Below are 20201 nucleotides of genomic sequence, written 5' to 3'. Positions count from 1 at the left end.
ACTTCCATAGGTTGATTTTGCATGTGAAGTGTCAACAATTTGGGTCTGGTACTTCCAGCATTATGTTGTTGTTTTAGTGTCTCAACCAGTCTGATGCAACAACATCTGAGTAGTTGAAGACAGACAAGCAACTTTCTGTTTAGCAGGAGGATTTGTTGTGTCCTGTTGCCTAGTGCTGCTGATTGCATCACTTTTTCAGTTTTTGTCTTTGTTCTTCTTTTTGTATTGGCGATCAAGAGGTCTCATGCAGTTTGGTCTTTCCTTGGATGCAAGCTCTTTTTCTGTCTCATCTGATTTATTTATTTATAGTTTATTTATTCTCTTATTCTTTCAGGCATATCTGCATTCAATGAGCATCATACATCGAGATCTCAACTCTCACAACTGCCTGGTCAAACTGGTACGGGAGCACCCATTCCACATATTAACTCAGATTAACGTCTACACTTATTTGGCCTTGCTTGCAGAGCCAAGGGCCTAGAAACAGGTTTTCATAACCAAGAAGAGCTGACAGGCTTGTGTCAGCACAAACAAAACTGCTAAAGTAGACAAGAACTTAAGCGGTAGAGAGAAACCTCACTGAAGGGGGATCAACGCTTCATATTTTTACTAGTCCTGCCAACATTTTCAGTTAACATTGTTTTTGATCTCTTATCTTGTATTCCAATAAGCTTATAGGATATCAATATTTTAGAAACAAATAAAATTTTACAATTCTCCATTTCAATTTTGATACAACAGCAAAAATCACTAGCCAAAAATAAACATTATTAAAGACAAGAGACAACCAGTAAATAAGAACAAATTAACAAATTACAAGTATAACAAATTACAAGTAATAGGACAATTAAATATAAGCCTATAGCACAAAGATAGAAATGAAATGATGCTTTAGGTTTTTTTATGTTTGTAGATGTTTAGGTACAGAAATTGAAAAGTCACATATAAAATAACATTTGCATATTCTTCACAAGTGCAATTTCTGATTCATATTAGATTGTGTAATTTCAAAATCAGAAGCAAAAACAGATTAACCTGACTTCAGCTTTGTGAAATTATGCTACATAAAACTTCTGTCTGAAACAGAAACATCAGGTGGGCTGAATGAGATGCAGATTCACTCTCTGACAGCAGGTGGCGCTTATGGATCAGTACAGTAATGCAGCGTTTCCCTTGTAACTGTTGTAAACATGGCAGGAGTGTGCATATTAACACTAATTAAAGACCGCGTGAATCGAAAGTTTGCGACTGATTTTACTTCCGTATTTTGACGTACTTCCAAGAGAAAATGGTTTGATTGAAAATAGGGTTTCGGGGGAACCTCATCATAAAACGCACCTCCTTGCCATTTCTGTTAGTTACGTGTTGTTTCCTCCACGCAATGTCAACGTTCATGGGGCACTGACAGTTGGAGGGGCGTGCTTAGGCTAATGCCTTAGGTCAGACTGACGTCATCACAGAAGGTCCGTCGCTTAAGAGGAGAGGAGCATTCTCAGATTTGTATTGAAGATTACGAAGGCAAACTATTTTTTTTTGTGTGGATTGACTTGCACGGATGGATTGTTCACCACAAAAATAGCAATGTGCGCTAACAAAATAAATATAATCAATTTTGATTTAATGTGTATTTTAAATGCATTATACTGAGACAAAATGAAAAGAAAACGTCAATCTGAAAACAGTCACTTATGTTCCCCTCAGAAATGGATTCTTGTAAAGTTCAATGTTTGGATTTTCTTTCTATATTTTGTGCATCATGAACAGTGGCCTGCTACAGTATTTTCTCCTCTTTGTGTGCGTCTTCAGGATCTCTGGCCTCTGTTAATGGCTGTTTACAGTTCAAGTATAATAAAAACAATATTTCCACACAAATGGCCAATTTTGAGAGAATTATTGTAGTGCAGTTTGTGTGCAAGCACGGAACAGAAGACAGTCTGAAATAAAACAAAAAATGTACAGTCACTCGGTGCATCTGTACACCATTGTATAAATTCAATATAGATGAATCATTGTTAAAGCTACAAAGTTACTTGCCAGTACAGGTATTCTGACATACTTTTGTATGTATTTGCCCGTTCATGCGGCAGAACTGAAAGAAGTTGTGGCCTGATCGGGCAAGTGACAAAATCCGTCTGACAGATCCGTCTACTGTCCCGAACGTCTTTCACGCTGGCCCCGGGCCATCGGGCAGTCCTTATTATTGTCGAGCCCCGAGGGTGAAGATCTGTTCACTCTTGAGGATTGTTTAGTTAGTGGAAAGAAGATAAGACAGGAAATGCTGGCTGACCCTTACTGACCTCAGTGTTTCACATATCATGAGTGAATCACTTATGACAAGCTATTTAAAGAACCTTTTTTAAAGAGAACAAACCGCATGCCTTTGGGGCTTAGTAAAACATTTAGACAAGCACAAATAGTTTAAAGCTAAGATAGACTTCTGGTGTTATCAAAATCTTTCTTTTTACTTTGTGAATTAGATTTTTTATTTTATTTTCATTTTTATTTTTTATTTTGTTTTTCTTAATTTAATCTATTTATAAATTGATTTTTATTTATTTATAAATACATTTGCTTTTATTTATTTACTTTTTCCCAAAATTCTTTAGATTTCCTTTGTACTCCTTGAATTTATATCATACACCTAGCACTACCTGTCATGCTAAACATTTTTGCATATTAATATTTTTTGTTCCACTTGTCTGACGCCTGCAGGACAACACTGTCGTTGTGGCAGACTTTGGTCTGTCTCGTCTAATCATGGAGGACAAGGTCAAACAGCCAACCCCTGACAAACCAGCCAATAAAAAAAGACTGTTCAGACGCATTGACCGTAAGAAACGCTACACGGTGGTGGGGAACCCATACTGGATGGCCCCAGAAATGCTTAATGGTGAGAAGAGAGTATTACACTAAAGATAGTGCTTCCATAAGACTTAAGTTCAGATTTTGCCACCATGGTCACGTAATGAATTGTGGTAGTCCATTAAAGATCATTTATACAAAAGGTTTTTCAAATAACTTTTGAATCCAACATCTTTTTGTTTTGTTTTGATTTTTCGTCTTTAATCCAGACTCCAAGCTCTGGTATAACCTTCACTTACATACATGATTAATTTTAAAATTGGGTTAGTAGTATCACTTTCAACCCTGGATTGTGGTGCCAAAGATAAAATAATTCCAGTGTAGTGATGAAAGGTTCTAAATCAAGCTGGTTAAAAGCAAACAACTGAACAATGCTTGTTTCTTTAAATCTTAATGGTAATCTGGTAATCCCAGAAACATTTAGATGCTGCATCTGAAAGATTAAAAAAATGTCAAACAGTAACTAGAATGGTGTACTTCCTCTCTGTTAATCTAATTTAACAGTTTAGTTGTATATAAATAAATAAAATCACCTTTATTGCTTTCTGAGAATATTGTGCTCAAGTTCTTTGTGCGTGTGTTCCTCCAGGTAATTGGCATAGTCTGCTATAAACATAGGTGTTTTTGTAGGCTTGTTTTTCTTAATGAATGTCTTTTATCTGTGTGTAAACAGGTAAACGCTATGATGAGAAGGTGGATATTTTCTCCTTCGGCATTGTGCTTTGTGAGGTAAGAGTCGTTTGTTGTGGTAAACATCTCTGACTTTATGAGGACAGCACGGGTTCTTAGAACTGTCATTTATGTAAGCACTTGCATACGAATGTCGGAAAGCCAAAAGCAAATGTTACGCTCTACTGGTTTGAGTCAACACTGCTATATTTCATTTTCAGTTATGCAAGAGGACACTTAAAAGTTTCCTGTTTACTTCACTTCCATTTGTCCTTCTTAATTCTGAACTCTTCTTTTGGTATAGATTATTGGTCAGGTTTATGCAGATCCCGAGTGTCTCCCGAGAACGCTGGATTTCGGGCTCAATGTGAGAAAATTCATTGAGAAATTTCTTCCTGAGCACTGTCCTCCGGCTTTCTTCGCATTGGCTGTGGCTTGTTGTGATCTCACCCCTGACAACAGGTTAGTGCCACTATGTTTTGTCACGAACGCCTTTCTTTTTTTCAGCAGTAATAATGAAAGGTGAGTTTAAAATGTAAACAAGACAAATGACAGATGTGAAATGATCATTTCCCTGGGGTGGGTTAAGGTGGTGTGGCGTTATGATTAAAGATCTGCGCTGGTAAAACCCTGAACTGGGATTTTTAGAGTTGGTATCATACAGAGAATGCTTTTATTCAGCAAGGATCCATTAAAATAATTAAAAATGATCAACTATTATGTGAATGTATTGTTCAAATAAATGGTGTTCTTTTGAACATTCAGTTCAGCGATTCCGAATGTTTTCAATTTATAATAATAATAATAGAAAATAGAAATTTCTGGGAATAATATAAATGTTTCTTGAGCACCAAATCAGCATATTCAAACAATTTCTGAAAGATCATGTTAAGACTGGAGTAATGATGCTGAAAATTCAGCTGTCATCACCGGAATAAATAACATTCAAACTTATTCAAATATAAATTTTGAATTGTAGCGGTATTTCACAATATCACTGCTTTTACTTTTTGATGAAAAAATGTGAGCATAAAAGACTTCTTTCGAAAGCCATACTGACCCCAAACTTTTGAACAGTAGTGTATCTAGATATTTTATGAATAATGGTGATTTAATATTACCCTATAATAGACAGAAATAGTTCCTGTTCTTACCTCTTTCCACTTCCGGTCTCCTTCAGGCCTGCTTTTCAGAAGTTGGAGGACTGTTTTGAGGCATTGACTCTGAATCAGGAGTTGAATATCCCACTGCCTGCAGAACTGGATGATCTTCAGCAGAAGTTTTGGAGGACTTATGGACCCAGTGAAATTGCGTCTGAAAACCAGGAAAACATCATAAACTAATCCAACAGCAGCACAGGCTGAGATATGGGCTGGAATCCTTTTTATTTTCTGGATTAGTTTACAGAACTGAATCGGAGCATTTACCTTGGGTTTGCATACGGGGAACATGCTGTTGCTGGCGTTCTTTGGTGAGATCTGTCATGACACTCAGAAAACGTCTAGAACTGCGAAGTGTTCTTGGCAGACGTCTGTTGAAGAAACAGGTACTATTTCAGTGACCCTGAACGTCTTTCTGACATTTTATTTCCTTCTGTCTAACTCCGATGGTTTAGTTATGATTTAACCATGCATCACAAAACCTTTAAGACTGCCTACCACTAATTAAGTTATAGATTTGCCTAATGAAGTTTCAAATGTCAGATTTATGTAAATGAATTGTGTAGCATCCATTATACTGGTCAATGAGTATTTTTCAATCACAACGAAAGTGTGTTTGTCATTAAACCTTTCAAGAACATGTCTGGGTCATATGGTTCCCCCCATAAAAAAATGTTGTGAGGAATTTGAGACCATTAAGATTTGACTTTTAGGATCGTTATGTTCACCCCCCTCCCAGATTCTCAGTAATGATATTTAAAGTTTTATTGTTAATGCTGATTTAAATAATAAAAACACCATTGAGGATATTGGGAATTATAGTGCTTAGTTGTCAAGGAAATTTATTTAAAAAAATAGGATCAAATGTGACCTTGACATGTTTTCAGGTGATTAACCTCTTTATTTCAAATAATAAAAGATATGGAAGGTTCTTTTGACTCACCATGTTGAAACTCTATTGTTGAACCACACTGCCCCCTGCAGGTAGTAGTGCTTAAGTGCACTCAATCCCTTTACCACTAGCACTTGAGGTCCTGACCTCTGCAACTTTACAATCCAAAGACAGAGAGTGATAAAACTCTTATGAAAAGAAGTAATAATGTTTCTGAGATCAGATTTGATTTCCTATGTGTGGTTTCTTGGAAATGCGTCTTACATTATTCTTGATACATCAGCAATTTGAAAACTGGAGTTTATTTTACTGTTATGGACTCACCTTGTAAATATAACATGACAGGGTAAGGATCTTTTTTTTTCTCCGTATCTAAACCTGTTCTGGAGTTGTATTCTCCAAGTGAAATGATAAGTGAGATCCTAATGCTGGATATTGACCAGCTGTGTCTGTACTGAAACAGGCTGTTATCGAAATGTCTGCAACACAGAATTGAACGAGTGACGTTTTGTGAGGACGTTTGAAAATGATTGTCATCCATGTTTGGATAACAAATAACGTTTAAATTAACTGGATATATATTGTTCATGTTTGTATAGATTTGCACTCATGTGTTGGGATAATGTGGATTTGTAGTTTGCATATGTTTATAGAATGTGAAAAGCTGTAAAAGAGCATTTTTTTTCTAATCTTATCTGTCAAAGGTACTGACAAAATACAAAAATTACAAAAAAAAAGTACAAAATTATAACCACTACTTGTACGCCACAGAATTTCTCACACTAATGTTTCATGAATAAAGATGAGTACGTATTGGCTTCATCTTCATTTGTTCTCTTTTTCACCAACAATTTAATATTTCTAGTAAGTGTTTAATCAGCCACAGGGAGGCGCTGTTGTATAAGATACTGACAATAAACGCAGATGACCTACCAGATTTGCTCAAATGTACCAAAACCGTATCCCATAATGCAGTGTCCTTGTCTTTAACTTTTCTTTTGTGAGAAAACGTACGGGACGTTATATCTGCGACTTTTATCATACTTCTATTCAAATCTCGAACTTTCTTAAAAAATAAAATAAATACCTGTATCGTGGTTTCCACACTTAAGTAACTCAACCATTTGTAATTAATGTAGCCTTAATGAACAAATTCTAAAAAAAATAAAAAAAAAAGTGACTTTTGATCATTTCATAACTATATGTACTTTTTATAACTACTATAAACAAATAAGTAATATTCAGTGTATACTGCACTGTATGCAAAACTTTTTTTTGCCCCTATGCTCCAATAATAATGTGCAAGAAAGTGACCATTGCTACTAAGTGATACATGGAGCACGTCATGAACTTGTAGTGTACAATACGGCAAGAATGTCAAAAAAGGACATTAATATAATTTTATTAAAACTGCTGAAAAAAAAAAAAAACAAGATCTTCTGGAACCTCAAGCAGCTGTACAATCAACCATGGGAAAACAAATGCATACAAAAAACAAAAAAAAACCTCTGTAAAATGAGACCACAGTGCTTTATTTTACTACGCCATCTTGTACCCTCTCTGTTTCAGGTGCATGCTTTAAAGTCCATCATCTTATTTCTGAACATCTGTACGGTCAGGAACAAATAAACACTGATACAGATAATGTAACCAGAGTACGCTAATCAGACTCGCTCTGACTGGTTTACTGAAGTGATGACCGCGCTCACTTGCTCTTTATCAGACTGGGGCCACAGGAGCAACAATATATTCAAATGTAATTTACTAAGGCAAGATCTCCGGAAAGTGTTCCACTTTATTCAGTCAAAAGCTTCACCTAGCTTAGCTCTAGCATCCCAGGCCACATGATCTGCCTAACGAATATCAATTTCTGGAAAAGAGCTATCAAAGGCATTTAACTCAATTAGCTGTAGTTGCTAACCAAAGCTCCCTGCAGAATGAACAGCCCAGCTGTAGAGCAACAGATTCAGTTACACAGGTACAATTTCAGTTTCAACTCTCCACCACAACTGCATTAGGAACATAAACAACAAAAAAGTCAGGGAAGAAGATAAGAATGGATTGTCTTTCTTTCAAAACGCCAGAACATCAGATGATCTGATCCATCGATACTTCATAAGAGGACGTGGATCTGTTAACGGGACTGTCACCCTCTCATTGGAGTTCAACATACAGGGAAAACGCATGCCCTGTGATGATATGCATAAAAAGTACTTGCAATTTTTCTCCAGGTCAATCCCTGACATGCATGTTTATACAAAACCACCATATCACCTTTTCCAGTGTCTCTGCCTAAGTCCTAATTTCCTCGACAACTTTGCTGAGGAAATAAGGACACTGTCTGGGACAAAAAAGCCAAAAGTTTCCACCGCTCTCTCAGTGCATATGCCATACCTTTACCATGAAACTGTGCTGTAAAGAGAAAAGAGACAACAGGCAGAAGGAGGTGGATGTGGGGTTTGGTCCGCTGAGATTCTGCAGAGCTGCATAGACAAGTCTCAATGAGATGCCTTTCAAGGCACTCTTCCTGTTCCTCCATCAAGCTCCAGGGGTCCCCGCCGTCCCCATAAGGGGGTCGGCTCCCTCGACCGGCTCCTGAGTGGGGGTCTGGTTGATTGGTTCAGCCGAGATGATGATGGTGTTCTCGTCCACCAGCTCACAGGTGGGATTGGCAAAGGCAGAGAGGGGAAGAGTGATGCGATGCATCTCCCGCTCGTAAACCCGCTGCTCGTGTTGTTTCTTGAGGTCACGACCCCTATGGGACAAAAACAAAACCATTTCACTTCAACCACTACCACAACACCAAGATTTCGTCATGTTTATGTCACTCATCAACTGAATAAATAAGAGAATGGGGTATAAAAAAGTATTTATTTTTATTTTACATTTTTTAACTTTCAAAATCTTTTATATTTTTTCATGACCAATTTTTTAGCATTCCATTTTTAGTGTAAAGTTTCATAAAACATAGTGCGGTTCAAATGTTTCTTCTGCGTAAAGCCACAAATAACAATATAATACATGTATATTTTGAATATCTATACTCTTTCACATGACATTAGTAAATGTTAATAGTTTGAATCTGATGAAGTTAGAAGTTGCTTGGTACTAGACATTTAATTAAAAGCTTGATTAAAAGTGTAATAGTAATTAAGCTTAACTTTTGTTTTTGTGGCCTGAATAAACAAAAAGTGAATGTTACATTGCAATTTTATGCTTTCACATAAAAAAAATCATTTGTGCCTGAACCCTGAGGAAATGGTGAAGAATGGAAAAGAGCTTAGGCCGCCATTGTTATGTTCTCATGATCTTTGATTAAAGATGATAGGACTTCAACTATTAAGACCCTGTTTTTAAACTTATCAAACATCTAAGATTTACATTAAATGTTCCAAAGAGACTTCTCCAAATTCATACTTGCTGTCTTGAAAACACAGACTCGAAGAGCCATTCTGAATTACATAATCAAAATGAATGACTTATTCCTCAGTGCGTCTACTTCATCTCCTTTGAATATTCTGAAGTGACGCACTACAGACAGAAGCAGAGATTTGTCTCCAGTATCATCTATTTTTAGCATTGAGATATAAATGTGCTACTGTGGAGAGGACCAGCTTTAATTCATAATTTGCTGCCAAAGAAGAAACCAATCTCCTTTACTGATTCAAGATGATGGAATGAATAATGCAGAAATGTCATATTACAGGACACACCCCATCTTATCCTTCCTTTCACTCCATCTCTAGCCATTCAGACTTTGCGTGGCAGTTTTGCGGCGTTATGAAATCCTCCTACACTTACCCAGCACTTTCCAGCCTGAGTGTTTGCAGTCAGCTCTGCTTCATCACAACTGAACTGAGCACTACCGCTCTTGCAAAAAAGTAAAGACACTGAAGAAGAGTTTGAATATATGAGATCCATGTGCTGTTACATTATAACATGGGTGACATTGTCCTGGTATTAAAGGTAAACCCTCCTCTCAGCCAACATCCTGCCTCTGCTTTTTAATACTAAGCAAATTAATTGCTAGATAAATTATGTCATATTACACACTATATGAGATTTTGATGGTATGATAAGCAAAAATATAACTATTATCATTATTAATATCATTATTTAATTTTAGTTATATGATTCATATACATATCATTTATATAACTTAATATAATTTAGTTATATAATAATAATCATACACATAATTAGATTTAATAATAACCTAATTTGAAGCAAAAACAGAATGTTCTGACAAGCTTTGTGAAATTATACCACGCAAATTTTTCAGAAGACCGTCAGCTCCCCTCAGAAACAAATTCATATAAACCCCCAAATCAATATTGAGGATTTTCTTCCAATGGTTTTTGCATCACGAACAATGAGTTATTTGCTTGCTACACAATTTTTTTCTGTGCGTCCATCTTCAGCATATCTGGAAAATATTAGTGGATTTGAAACCGTGAAATTTTTCAATCGTGGAATACCTTGAAACCAGTAATCGCCCCATGCCTATTACACACATAATCAGCTGGTGCACAAGTGCATGCTGCCCAAAGCTATCGAGTCCCATGCCAAACTACTTACAAGATAGAGACAAGATATAACTGTTTCAGACTTAAATTCAGAAGTTTATCATCCATAAAGAGGGTGAATCACATGAAACCCACCAATAGTATGTCCATGTCACCAAATATATCACCAAAATCCATATGTCACCAAAAATGTAAAAAATAATAAAATAGGAAATTATAAAGATTAAACATTTTTTTTATTGTTAAAATTTAATACGGTTACATTTTATATTTGGCATAGTTTCCTACCTTTCATGGTAGTATTTGTTAGTGTCTTTAAATAAAAAAAGTCATTGTATTACAGTATTTCTTCTCATAAATTATGACTATGTATGTCACATGGTCCAACAATAAGATCAGTTATTTTAAAAATGATTTTAGGGTGAAATGTAAAATTTACCCAACAGTGAAACCTCAAATTTGATGGCTAGCTTACAAACCTGCATTTGCAGCACTTCTAGTATAATATGGGTTTGGGTACATTTACTATTATATCAATATTGATATCAGCTTTCAGAGTCCTTCTGTTCCTCCTCAAACTCAACACCTACTTCTATACGTCAAAACACCCTCCTAAATATAGACAGTCCAGATGAATCCAATATTTACACCCACTCACCATCTCTCTCATGTGTCTGATGGCATTAAAATGACAGTGTTACATGAACCTTGTATGTGTTTCCAGCTAACGCCTGATCTTGTGTTCAGTAAAACTGTATTCCCTTGAAAGCATGTAGCAAACCCAATCACATCCCTTATCTCTGCTCTTTAGAAAGCACCTCCGAGCTACTCAGAGTAGATCAAAACCAACATCTCAAAAGTTCAGACTATATCCCAAACAACTGTGCTCTCCAGCAAAAAAAAAGACTACAATTATTATGAACTGTACATGAAGTACTAGCCACACATCTCATCTCAAGTATCCTCATTCTGAAGAACCGAAGTGCCTTTTTTTTTTTTTTTTGTCTGTGGTCCTTTTCTATTGAAATCAGCTGTCTATTCTCCATTCTTAAGTGCGCACTGTAATGGGACATTGTGTTTCAGGTTATACTGACCGTTTGTAGAAGTATCCTATTGTGATGCCACCTCCAAGCAGGATGATAATGGCCATCATGAAGACAGCGAGAACATAACCTGCCAGGGTAGCAAAGACAACCAGTATACCTATGAACTTCTCAGTTCTTGAATGTATTTTGAGGTTTTAGTAATGTCAACCCAACACCTACCAAGAGTCCCAAGGTCTTTCTTCTTCTTGGGTCCACTCCTGACCTGCTGATGGACTCCCTTCACGGGCTGCACCACCACACCCTCCACCTGCGAGGGGAAGGAGTCTGCGTTTTCGAAGGTCACTACCATTCTTGGGGTGAGTCCCTGAGTGGGGACATACTCTTCTGGAGCCGTGGCTTCTGTGGAGTTTTGGTCTATGGGGTGACATGATAAACAGGAAATGAGTGTTTTTCAGCTTTTTCTCAATCTGTGCTGCTAATGCAAGTCAGCTCTACACTCCCATTAGTTAACCAAATATTTATACTAAACAGTTTTACTGTGGTCTGGGAGCGAGTGCTCTCAACTGACAATTGTGTTCTCTACCATCCATGTCTCTCCTACTGTAACAAGGTTTTTTTTTAACATAAGCAGCAACAAATGTTTCCATCCCTGTTGTGACATACATCCAGAGTAAAAACAGACTCTTGAAAAAGAAAAACTTTTCAATAGCCGTTATGCTTTTCTAAACAAAGCTTTAGTCTTTACTGGACACATCAGGCCATTACTAGGACTTTTTTTGTTTCTTTTTGAAGCATGCATAATGAGATCAGTTTTGTCTATTTTGATTTACACGGGACATTAGGTGGATGTGATATGCTTCAGAGGTCCCAAGGGGAGAATTCACATAAACATTTACTTCTCTTGCTGATGTCCAGCTCTCAGAATTTTTCCACCACCTCCTACTCTGAAAAAGTTGTTTACACACTTGAGAAGAATTAAAGAACATGAGTTCACAGCTCAGCTAGCCAATCAGTGGCTGTTGCCGTGGTGTGCATCTTCATCACGACCAATCAGAATCCCAGAGGGCGAGGCCTACACATTCTCCTACACAGCTGCAGAACAAGTTTCCTTGTTTGCTCCTTTGTCTGCCCCGGCTGAGGAAACCGAGGCTGATGAGTTTAGGCTTATGTTGTTCAAAGTAATTCTTCCTTGCAGCATGTTAAGTCAAAAGATAATTCTAAAGAAACTGAATAAGCATGGATTAAAACTGGCCTAATAGTCTCAGCAAGAGTTTTCTTTTTAATAAACCAAATAAAAGACAGCTAGCTTCTGGAAAAATGATTAAGAGCACAAGAAAAGTTCCGTTTAGTGTAAGCTCAAGGGAAAGTGAATGCATTGAAATATTTGGTGCTGACCTTGTTCAGTCCCTAGAGAATGTTTTCATAATGCCATTTGCTTTTTCCCACAAAACTAAGATTGCACATTTCTGCATCATGCAAATATTTTAAAACTAACTTCTAACTAACGTTAGTGAGACCCAGCTTTGAAATGCCTGAGAAAGACATGTTAAATAAATCACTTTCATAAATCAAAATCATATTTCATGCTTAAGTGTTTATCTAACCCCCCAAAACACCAAGTGATTTGTGATATTTTATTACTTAGGTTCAATTTAATGCCAAGAATTTAGAAAATGAACATTTATATGAATGCATAGGAGCTGCTGTGATTTTTTAAATATTTTGTTTAATTAAGAGTGAACATGGCTACCTTGGCATGTCATAATATCACACGCTTCTTTTCTGGTCACTCCATCGGACCCGGAGACATAGCACCAGGGCTTCTCTGAACCATCTGGGTTACGACAAAAATTGTGATCTCCAACATCTGGCAAGAAGTAAACAAAACAATCAACTTTGAAAATAAGATTTAATGGATACTTCATATTTTCTATCTAAACATATTTTGTTTGTGTGAGCATGTGTCCCACATGCACATCCCCATAAAAGCCCTTGTCTGAATTATAGAAGAGTGATTACTCCGCTTTTTGAGTTGTGCTCATAATATAATCTGGGCAGCATGCCCACATCATACATAACCATAATGTGTACCAGTTTGCAAAACTGCATTCTCTAATTAATGGATACAGTCTGTGAATATGCATGATTGCATGCATCCTAGCTTGATTTCCCCAAATATGATAATATTGTTTAGGGGTGTTGTTTGATTTCCAATTTTTTTTAAGTAAAAATGTACAAATATATCATGAAATGTAGAAACATAAGTTACCTGACTGAGAGTTTAAACTGTTCCAGTTGAGACAGATATTCCCTGTGGATGTCTTCTGCTGCATTCCTTTATAGTCTTCTCCATTGGAAGTTATACACTCTGGGGAAAACAAATCAACTTCATGTGATTTGGAAGACTGGTTTCAGTTCCATTCAGTTTAGAAAAAATTGGTTACATGTTCATGTTTAAATTTCAACATTTGCTAAACTAAACATAATCCTTTAATACTTTTCCAGTTAAACACCCTTTGTTATGAACAGATATGGAATGATAATTTAGAAACAGTGATGTAAAATGCAAAATGGTGAGAATATATACCCTCATTCATAAACTCCAATACTTATACTCTAGAACTAAATTTATATTATCTTTTTTCTTTTTCTTTTTTTTTTTTTTAGAAAGTAACTGCAAGACATTGAAATGGATCTTACCTTCAACAACAGACAAACCATCCACCAAACCAGAGCTCAGCAGAAACACAAAGTACAGCAGCTGACACATTTTCATTCGTCGATGTTATTAACAAGAACAAGTATTATTCATGACGGGTCGAAACGAAAAAGATCTGTTTTAAAAGGAAGAGCCTGTGGTAAACCGAGCCACACTGCTCTCTCTTGTTTTGACTCGAGCTCTGAGTGAGTTGGTAAACAGCCCTTCTGTCTGTGCACTGATGCCTTGCAGTGACGCCGCGTCCTCAGGGTCCTAGAAACACCATCTTCTCTCACAATCTGATGCATGGACGGTTCATGTGAATTATAGACGAAATGGCTGGAATGTTCCAGCAAACGATTTATTGTGTTATATATTATAAAAACACACAAATGTTTCACATTTGACAAAGGTAATTTGTTTCAAGAAACTTTTTCTGTATAAATGTATTATTTAAATGTTAGTACAGGTCAATAATAAAATATAAATCGAATGTATCTATCTATCTATAGAAAGAGAGAGAATTTATATAAAAATTATGAATATTTGTATTCATATTTAAACGTTCTTATAGAATTATGTATTGTTTAAATATTTTAGATTTAAAGATTCAGTCAAGCATACCAACACCACGGTCATTTAACGAACATCAGCATCTTCAAAAAGCTGGTCAGCAGAAGGAAGCATGAAGTGCTCCAAAATGTATTGGTGAGCGGGTGCAGTGAAAATGGACCAACACCAGCAGATGACATTTCACCCCAAATCATCACAGATTATGGAAACTTAACACTGGACTTCAAGTAACTTGGGCTATGAACTTCTCCAGACCTGAGGACCTTAGTTTCCAAATGAAATACAAAACTTGATCTCATCTGAAAAGAGGACTTTGGACAACTGGGCAACAGTCCAGTTCTTCTTCTCCTTAGCCCAGGTAAGATGCCTCTGACGTTGTCTGTGGTTCAGGAGTGGCTGATCAAGAGGAATACGACAACTGTAGTCAAATTCCTTTGACATGTCTGTATGCCTTGAACCCACCCTTAGTCCATTCCTTGTGAAGTTCACTCAAATTCTTGAATGGATTTTGCTTGACAATCCTCATCCTCATCAAGGCTGCGGTTTTCTCGGTTGGTTGTGCATCTTTTTTCTTCCACACTTTTTCCTTCCGCTCAACTTTCTGTTAACATGCTTGGATACAGCACTCTGCAAATAGCCAACTTCTTTAGCAAAGTTGTAAAGGGTGTCAATGATCGTCTTCTGGACAACTGTCAGATCAGCAGTCTTCCCCGTAATTGTTTAGCCTATAGTGAACCAAACTGAGAGACTATTTTGAAGGCTCTGGAAACCTTTGCAGGTGTTTTGAGTTGATTAGCTGATTGACATGTCACCATATTCTAATTTGTTGAGATTAAATTAGATTTAAACTAAAAATTTGATTAAATTAAGTAGACTTAAACTACTTCAGTCTGTGTGCATTGAAATTATTTAATACACAAGTTTCAATTTGAGATGAATTACTGAAATAAATGAACTTTTCCACAACATTCTAATTTATTGAGATGCACCTGCAGCAGAATTCATAAATTCATGTGTCAAACTGTACAATAATGATTATTATTATATAAATAATATAATAAATACATTTTGGAGCTTGGAAGTAAGCAATTACATTTAATTAGACCAGATTGTCTGCTTCCTTTCCATGATACTCCTGCTAGGCTAACTGACCCACTTTTTTCTTTTCCAAGAAATTACACAAAGTTTCCAACCCCAGTCAAGTTGGCAGCTTTTTATTTGTGAGTTGTGCACCCAAGCAGATGAGTGTGAGAGAGCTCAGACATTCAATCACTACAGCGTTACTTTGTTTTAAAGTTTGAAGATTGCTGTTTTTGACATCCATCTATTACTCCTGTTTGTTTCAGGAAGTCTACCTTAATTTTAAAAGCTTTTTGACTGGTTTGTTTAAAAAGTGTTATTTAAATAATAATAATAATAATAATAATAATAATAATAATGTAAACATTCTGAAAGCTTTCAGAATAGAACACACATGCATAGTCATAAACAATATAGTGAAGAAACATGATTAAACTTCCTATTTACCTATTTAAATGGAACCAAGGACAAATGGTACAATAACATTACCATGTCTAATATACTGTCCAGAGATTTCTTAAAATCTAACATAACTACTGTGAATACAAAATAACTAATCCAGAGGCAGAATAACTTATCATTTCTTCAGTTAATATTGGATCTCCATAGGAGGTAAACAGGAAGTGAAATGTGGGTTACTATGGAGAAGACAGAAGATAATGAGTGGAAAAAGCCAAGCCAAACAGATTGTTCTGTTGAATCCTGTAAAAAGACTGCCATATATTTAATTTGCACAAGCAGATGTCTCACATTCAACAACTCTGTTTTAAAACAGCTTGAATTAATAAAGAAACAGAAAGTCTTTTTAAGAGGCAAATTTTTTAAAATAATATAAAAACAGGTATAAAGACTGCTATTGTTTGTCATTATTTATTAGTTGTTTTTTCTCTCCAGATTTTAAAATAACACCCTCCCAAGAAATCCACCTGAATGTCCTCTAGACTCAAAAATAATCAATATGTCATTTATAATACAATTGCAGCATTCATAGAGGAGTGCGAATCACTTCAGCGTCTGCTGTAAACTCAGACCATCTGCTCCATGGATGGCTACTGGGATACCCAGCTGCGTCCCAACACTGTGTCCACAGCAACTGAGTACATATTCCAACCATGAATCATGAAAAAGCCCTGTGCTGAGGGCAGAAAATGGACACTTAACCTGGGAGAAGACCCTCAAATGTGGCATAAAGCATACACTCTTCTCCTGCCGTTATCGTATGGCAACTCTACTGTTGCTGCAAAAATCATTAGATCAGTGTTTGATGCATTTACCCCGGCAGTGGAAACCAGAGTAGAAGTGGCCTTTGCAAAGATACGATGAAGATGAAAAAGAGGTACAGAGTGAGAAAGAAAGTCACAAAAATATAAAAACAGAATGGTTCAAATGATCAAACATGTATTGGGAATACAAGAAAGGAGGATTAGGATAGAATGAACCACAGGAGTGAATGAGAGCAGCTGATTGCGGCTGCTTTGTGTGTATCAGAAGATGCTGTGAGGTTGGTGTGAGGCAGCTCAAACCGGTTTGGGCTTTTGTGATGTGTTGTCACAGCGAACCGTGAGCCACCACTCCACATAAAACCAAATGAGTCTCTGAGGTCGCAGAGATTGGCTATCAAAACTTCAATCAGCTAAAGATAAGCAGCGTTCATTTTCTGGCACACAAATATTTGTTATTGGGATCACAGAACAGTGTTAGCCAGTAAGTTATAAAAATGATTAAATCTTTATTTATTAATATAAAAGCATGAATCACATTTGGTTAAGAAAGGGAGATTTAGCTAAAAATTTACCATGCTCAGAATATATATATATATATATATATATATATATATATATATATATATATATATATATATATATATATATATATATATATATATATATATATATATATTCTTGCAATCATGATATTTTCATTCTAATGAGAAGGGATTTAAAAACATTTTAAGGCTATGGTATATTTTCTCATGACATGTAGAGCAGTTTGGTGTTTCGCTGACCTCACATGAGGGCTGGGTGGAAATCCTGGCCAAGTCCAAACCAAGTCTGTTTTTAAAGATTACTGAATACAATGTCTAACACAACGCCCCTCACTCAAGTACATGGAGAGTGTAACAAGATCTACAGGCTGATTTCAGGGCAAAATTATATAAAGTGAGGCTACAGCAATAAGTACAGAGTGTTAAATTTTTATGTTAAATCAAGAAAATTAATTGAAATAATAATAATAATAATAATAATAATAAAATATTTGTAAATAAATGAATGTTTTCATGACTGAAAGCAGCACAGAATGAGCGCCATTAACAAAAGCATTTGAAAACGTGTTCGTGTTTGTGTGTGCTTTCTGCATCACTCACAGTACGTGCCTATATTGTCCTCAATATCGAACTATTTTTATATCGATATCAGAGAAGATGTACCGTTAATAAATATGAATACCATTTTATCGCCCATGCCTATTATACAATATAATGCATTTATGTTCATGCAACTGTATGCAATGGATTGACTGTACAGCAGTACACCATCATACCATGGCTGTTCCTCAGCACCAGACTGTATTTTGTCGAGCAGGGTGAGGACAGGGTAGAGGGAAGGGTGTAGAAAAACGGTGGCATCATGAAGGTCTTTAGCCCTGCTTTCCAGCGCCCCCTGGAAGAAAGGCTGTAGGAAGGAGAAGACATGCTTGAATGAATCCTCTTCACCGGTCGGCTGTTGACCCAACATTCTGGTGCCGTGAGAATCAAACATGTGACTACTTCACAAAGGTTGAAATGAGAATAATTGTGAGCATGACTGGCTCATACTGTAGAGCTGCAGTGTTTCTCATGTCCCAGCACAGGAAGCTGGGGAGTGAGAGTGACAGGACGGCCTCCAAAGGGGTAAACTGTAGAACAGCTACACTCAGACTGAAGCCCTTCACCAGCGCTTGAAGGGTGTGAACAGCACACACCTTTGACATATGTCTGATCCAGCAAAACTGTAGATATATTTAATAAGTAGATCATTTACTCCACCTGTGGTAAGTCAAGAGTTTGGTCCCAGTCCTGGGGAAGAGGTACTTTGGCTGTGTCCAGTAGGGTGTTAATGGTTTCGGCCAAAAGGGGCGAGACTTGCTAGAGTCATCAGAGCACTATATTATTTTTTTTAAATATTTTTATAAAATAAATAAAAATAAAACAAAAATGTTTAATGGCTACTTAAACTCACATAATTTAACTTGATTAGAATCTCATGAATTCCTTATTGAGAATGAATCATTCACTCTGTTCTACCTGTTGTAAATGAGGGGTGGGATCTCACTGATCTCTGGGTCAGAGCATGGGGCAGAGCTGCTCAGTAGAACTCTGCAGTACTTTAGTTAAGCTAAAACAACAGACCTCTACTGCCCCCTAATGGAAGATGAGAGAAAAAGAGAGAACAGGACCACAAGCAGATGTTACTGGAGGAAACAAAGGTGTTTGGACATCAGTGTGTAAAGAGCAAATCTGTCTTCCCCAGTGTCTACATTTCAGAATGTTGTCTTTAAACACTTTGGAAACCCCTCAGGACTCTTTCACACTCCATGTCAGTCAGTTTAAACTTAGTATGCTGATGTTCTGTCATCCTTCTAGCAGCGTTACCTTCAAGAAAACCCAGCAACACGTCAGCACAAGACTATGTTCCTCAGAGAGCAGCACATTCTCCTCTCCATCCTCATCAAGCCCCGCCCACACAACTCACCCTGACCAATCAGAGAACTGATTGCATTCCTCATGTCATAGAATGATGGAGGCACATCTGTGGCAAAAAAAGAAAAGTATATTCTTATAAGAAAATATCATTAGACATATTTTTTCATTATAACTTGGATCACATTTGCAGTTTCAGCGTACCTCTCCCCTCAGTGTCCTGGTCCCCATACAGCACACATAGCAGCAGTAGAGAGAGCTTTTCTACTTAAGACACAATGTCTCCTACAATACTCTGGGTCATTGACTCTACTAGGACCCGGTCACCTCCAGCAAGCCCCTCTGCACAGTGCTTACAATACCTGAAGTTTGAAGATCACCAGTTTGGTGAAAAGGAGTGTGATCAATTTATCAAGCAGCCCTTCTGCCCGGCTCAACAGCACAGCTGTGACATCATTAGGAATGAGGGAAAAATTCGGAGAAGTATATATTTTTATATAAATATTTATATATATTTTAGAATTTATTCTTAAGACAACAGAGCTGATAAAGAATCCTTTCTTGCTTTATTTAAATATCCTTACCGTCACTTTTGATCAATTCAACGCATTCTTGGTGAATAAAAGTATTAATTTCTTTAAACAAATCTACCTGATCCAACAGTAGTGTATATTCATTTAGTTTGACCTCATTGGTTTAATCTTCTAAACAGCCAATCAGGACAAATATCTTTGGCTTTGAGAAGAAATCCCACTTTCCCTCTCTTTAGCCCAGTTTATAAGAGTACGCATATTGTTGATTGGTGACAAATATTACTCATGCACCTTTTAAATAGTGTTGAAATCATCAAACATATAACACGTTTTTCATAAAATTTTTGTTTCAAAATTCCCCTACCGACTTCTAAAGCACATGGAGAAAGGTGATTGGTGGAGAGGCATTTTAGGATGTTAGAGGGAAGAGCTGGATACAGTTCCAAATCCTTTTAGGATAAGAAACTACATTTAAATTTACAT

At 36.6% G+C, this 20201-nt stretch overlaps 2 protein-coding genes across 7 annotated transcripts in view; one reads left to right on the top strand and one right to left on the bottom strand.

Moving 5' to 3' along the window:
• limk2 (LIM domain kinase 2) overlaps nucleotides 1-6405 on the top strand; it is a 48272-nt gene extending 41867 nt beyond the window's left edge. For all 6 annotated transcript variants that reach the window (XM_052595349.1, XM_052595348.1, XM_052595350.1 and 3 more), the window contains exons 12-16: nucleotides 335-400; nucleotides 2713-2890; nucleotides 3536-3591; nucleotides 3836-3993; nucleotides 4712-6405. In XM_052595349.1, coding sequence (XP_052451309.1) covers nucleotides 335-400; nucleotides 2713-2890; nucleotides 3536-3591; nucleotides 3836-3993; nucleotides 4712-4874 — 621 coding nt within the window. In that variant the 3' untranslated portion in view covers nucleotides 4875-6405. The remainder of the gene's footprint in view (nucleotides 1-334; nucleotides 401-2712; nucleotides 2891-3535; nucleotides 3592-3835; nucleotides 3994-4711) is intronic.
• Nucleotides 6406-6969: 564 nt separating this feature from the next.
• pik3ip1 (phosphoinositide-3-kinase interacting protein 1) lies at nucleotides 6970-14224 on the bottom strand. The gene is made up of 6 exons (XM_052595351.1): nucleotides 13856-14224; nucleotides 13425-13523; nucleotides 12906-13022; nucleotides 11375-11569; nucleotides 11204-11282; nucleotides 6970-8338 (listed from the first exon to the last, which is right to left on the bottom strand). Exons 1-6 carry the CDS (start codon nucleotides 13929-13931, stop codon nucleotides 8122-8124), a joined length of 783 nt encoding a protein of 260 aa, XP_052451311.1. The 5' UTR covers nucleotides 13932-14224; the 3' UTR covers nucleotides 6970-8121.
• Nucleotides 14225-20201: the final 5977 nt, after the last annotated feature.

Source organism: Carassius gibelio, chromosome A5 (genome assembly GCF_023724105.1).
Source record: "Carassius gibelio isolate Cgi1373 ecotype wild population from Czech Republic chromosome A5, carGib1.2-hapl.c, whole genome shotgun sequence".
Lineage (NCBI taxonomy): Eukaryota > Metazoa > Chordata > Actinopteri > Cypriniformes > Cyprinidae > Carassius > Carassius gibelio.
Note: the sequence above shows the minus strand (reverse complement) of the source record. Positions and strands in the feature narration are given on the sequence as shown.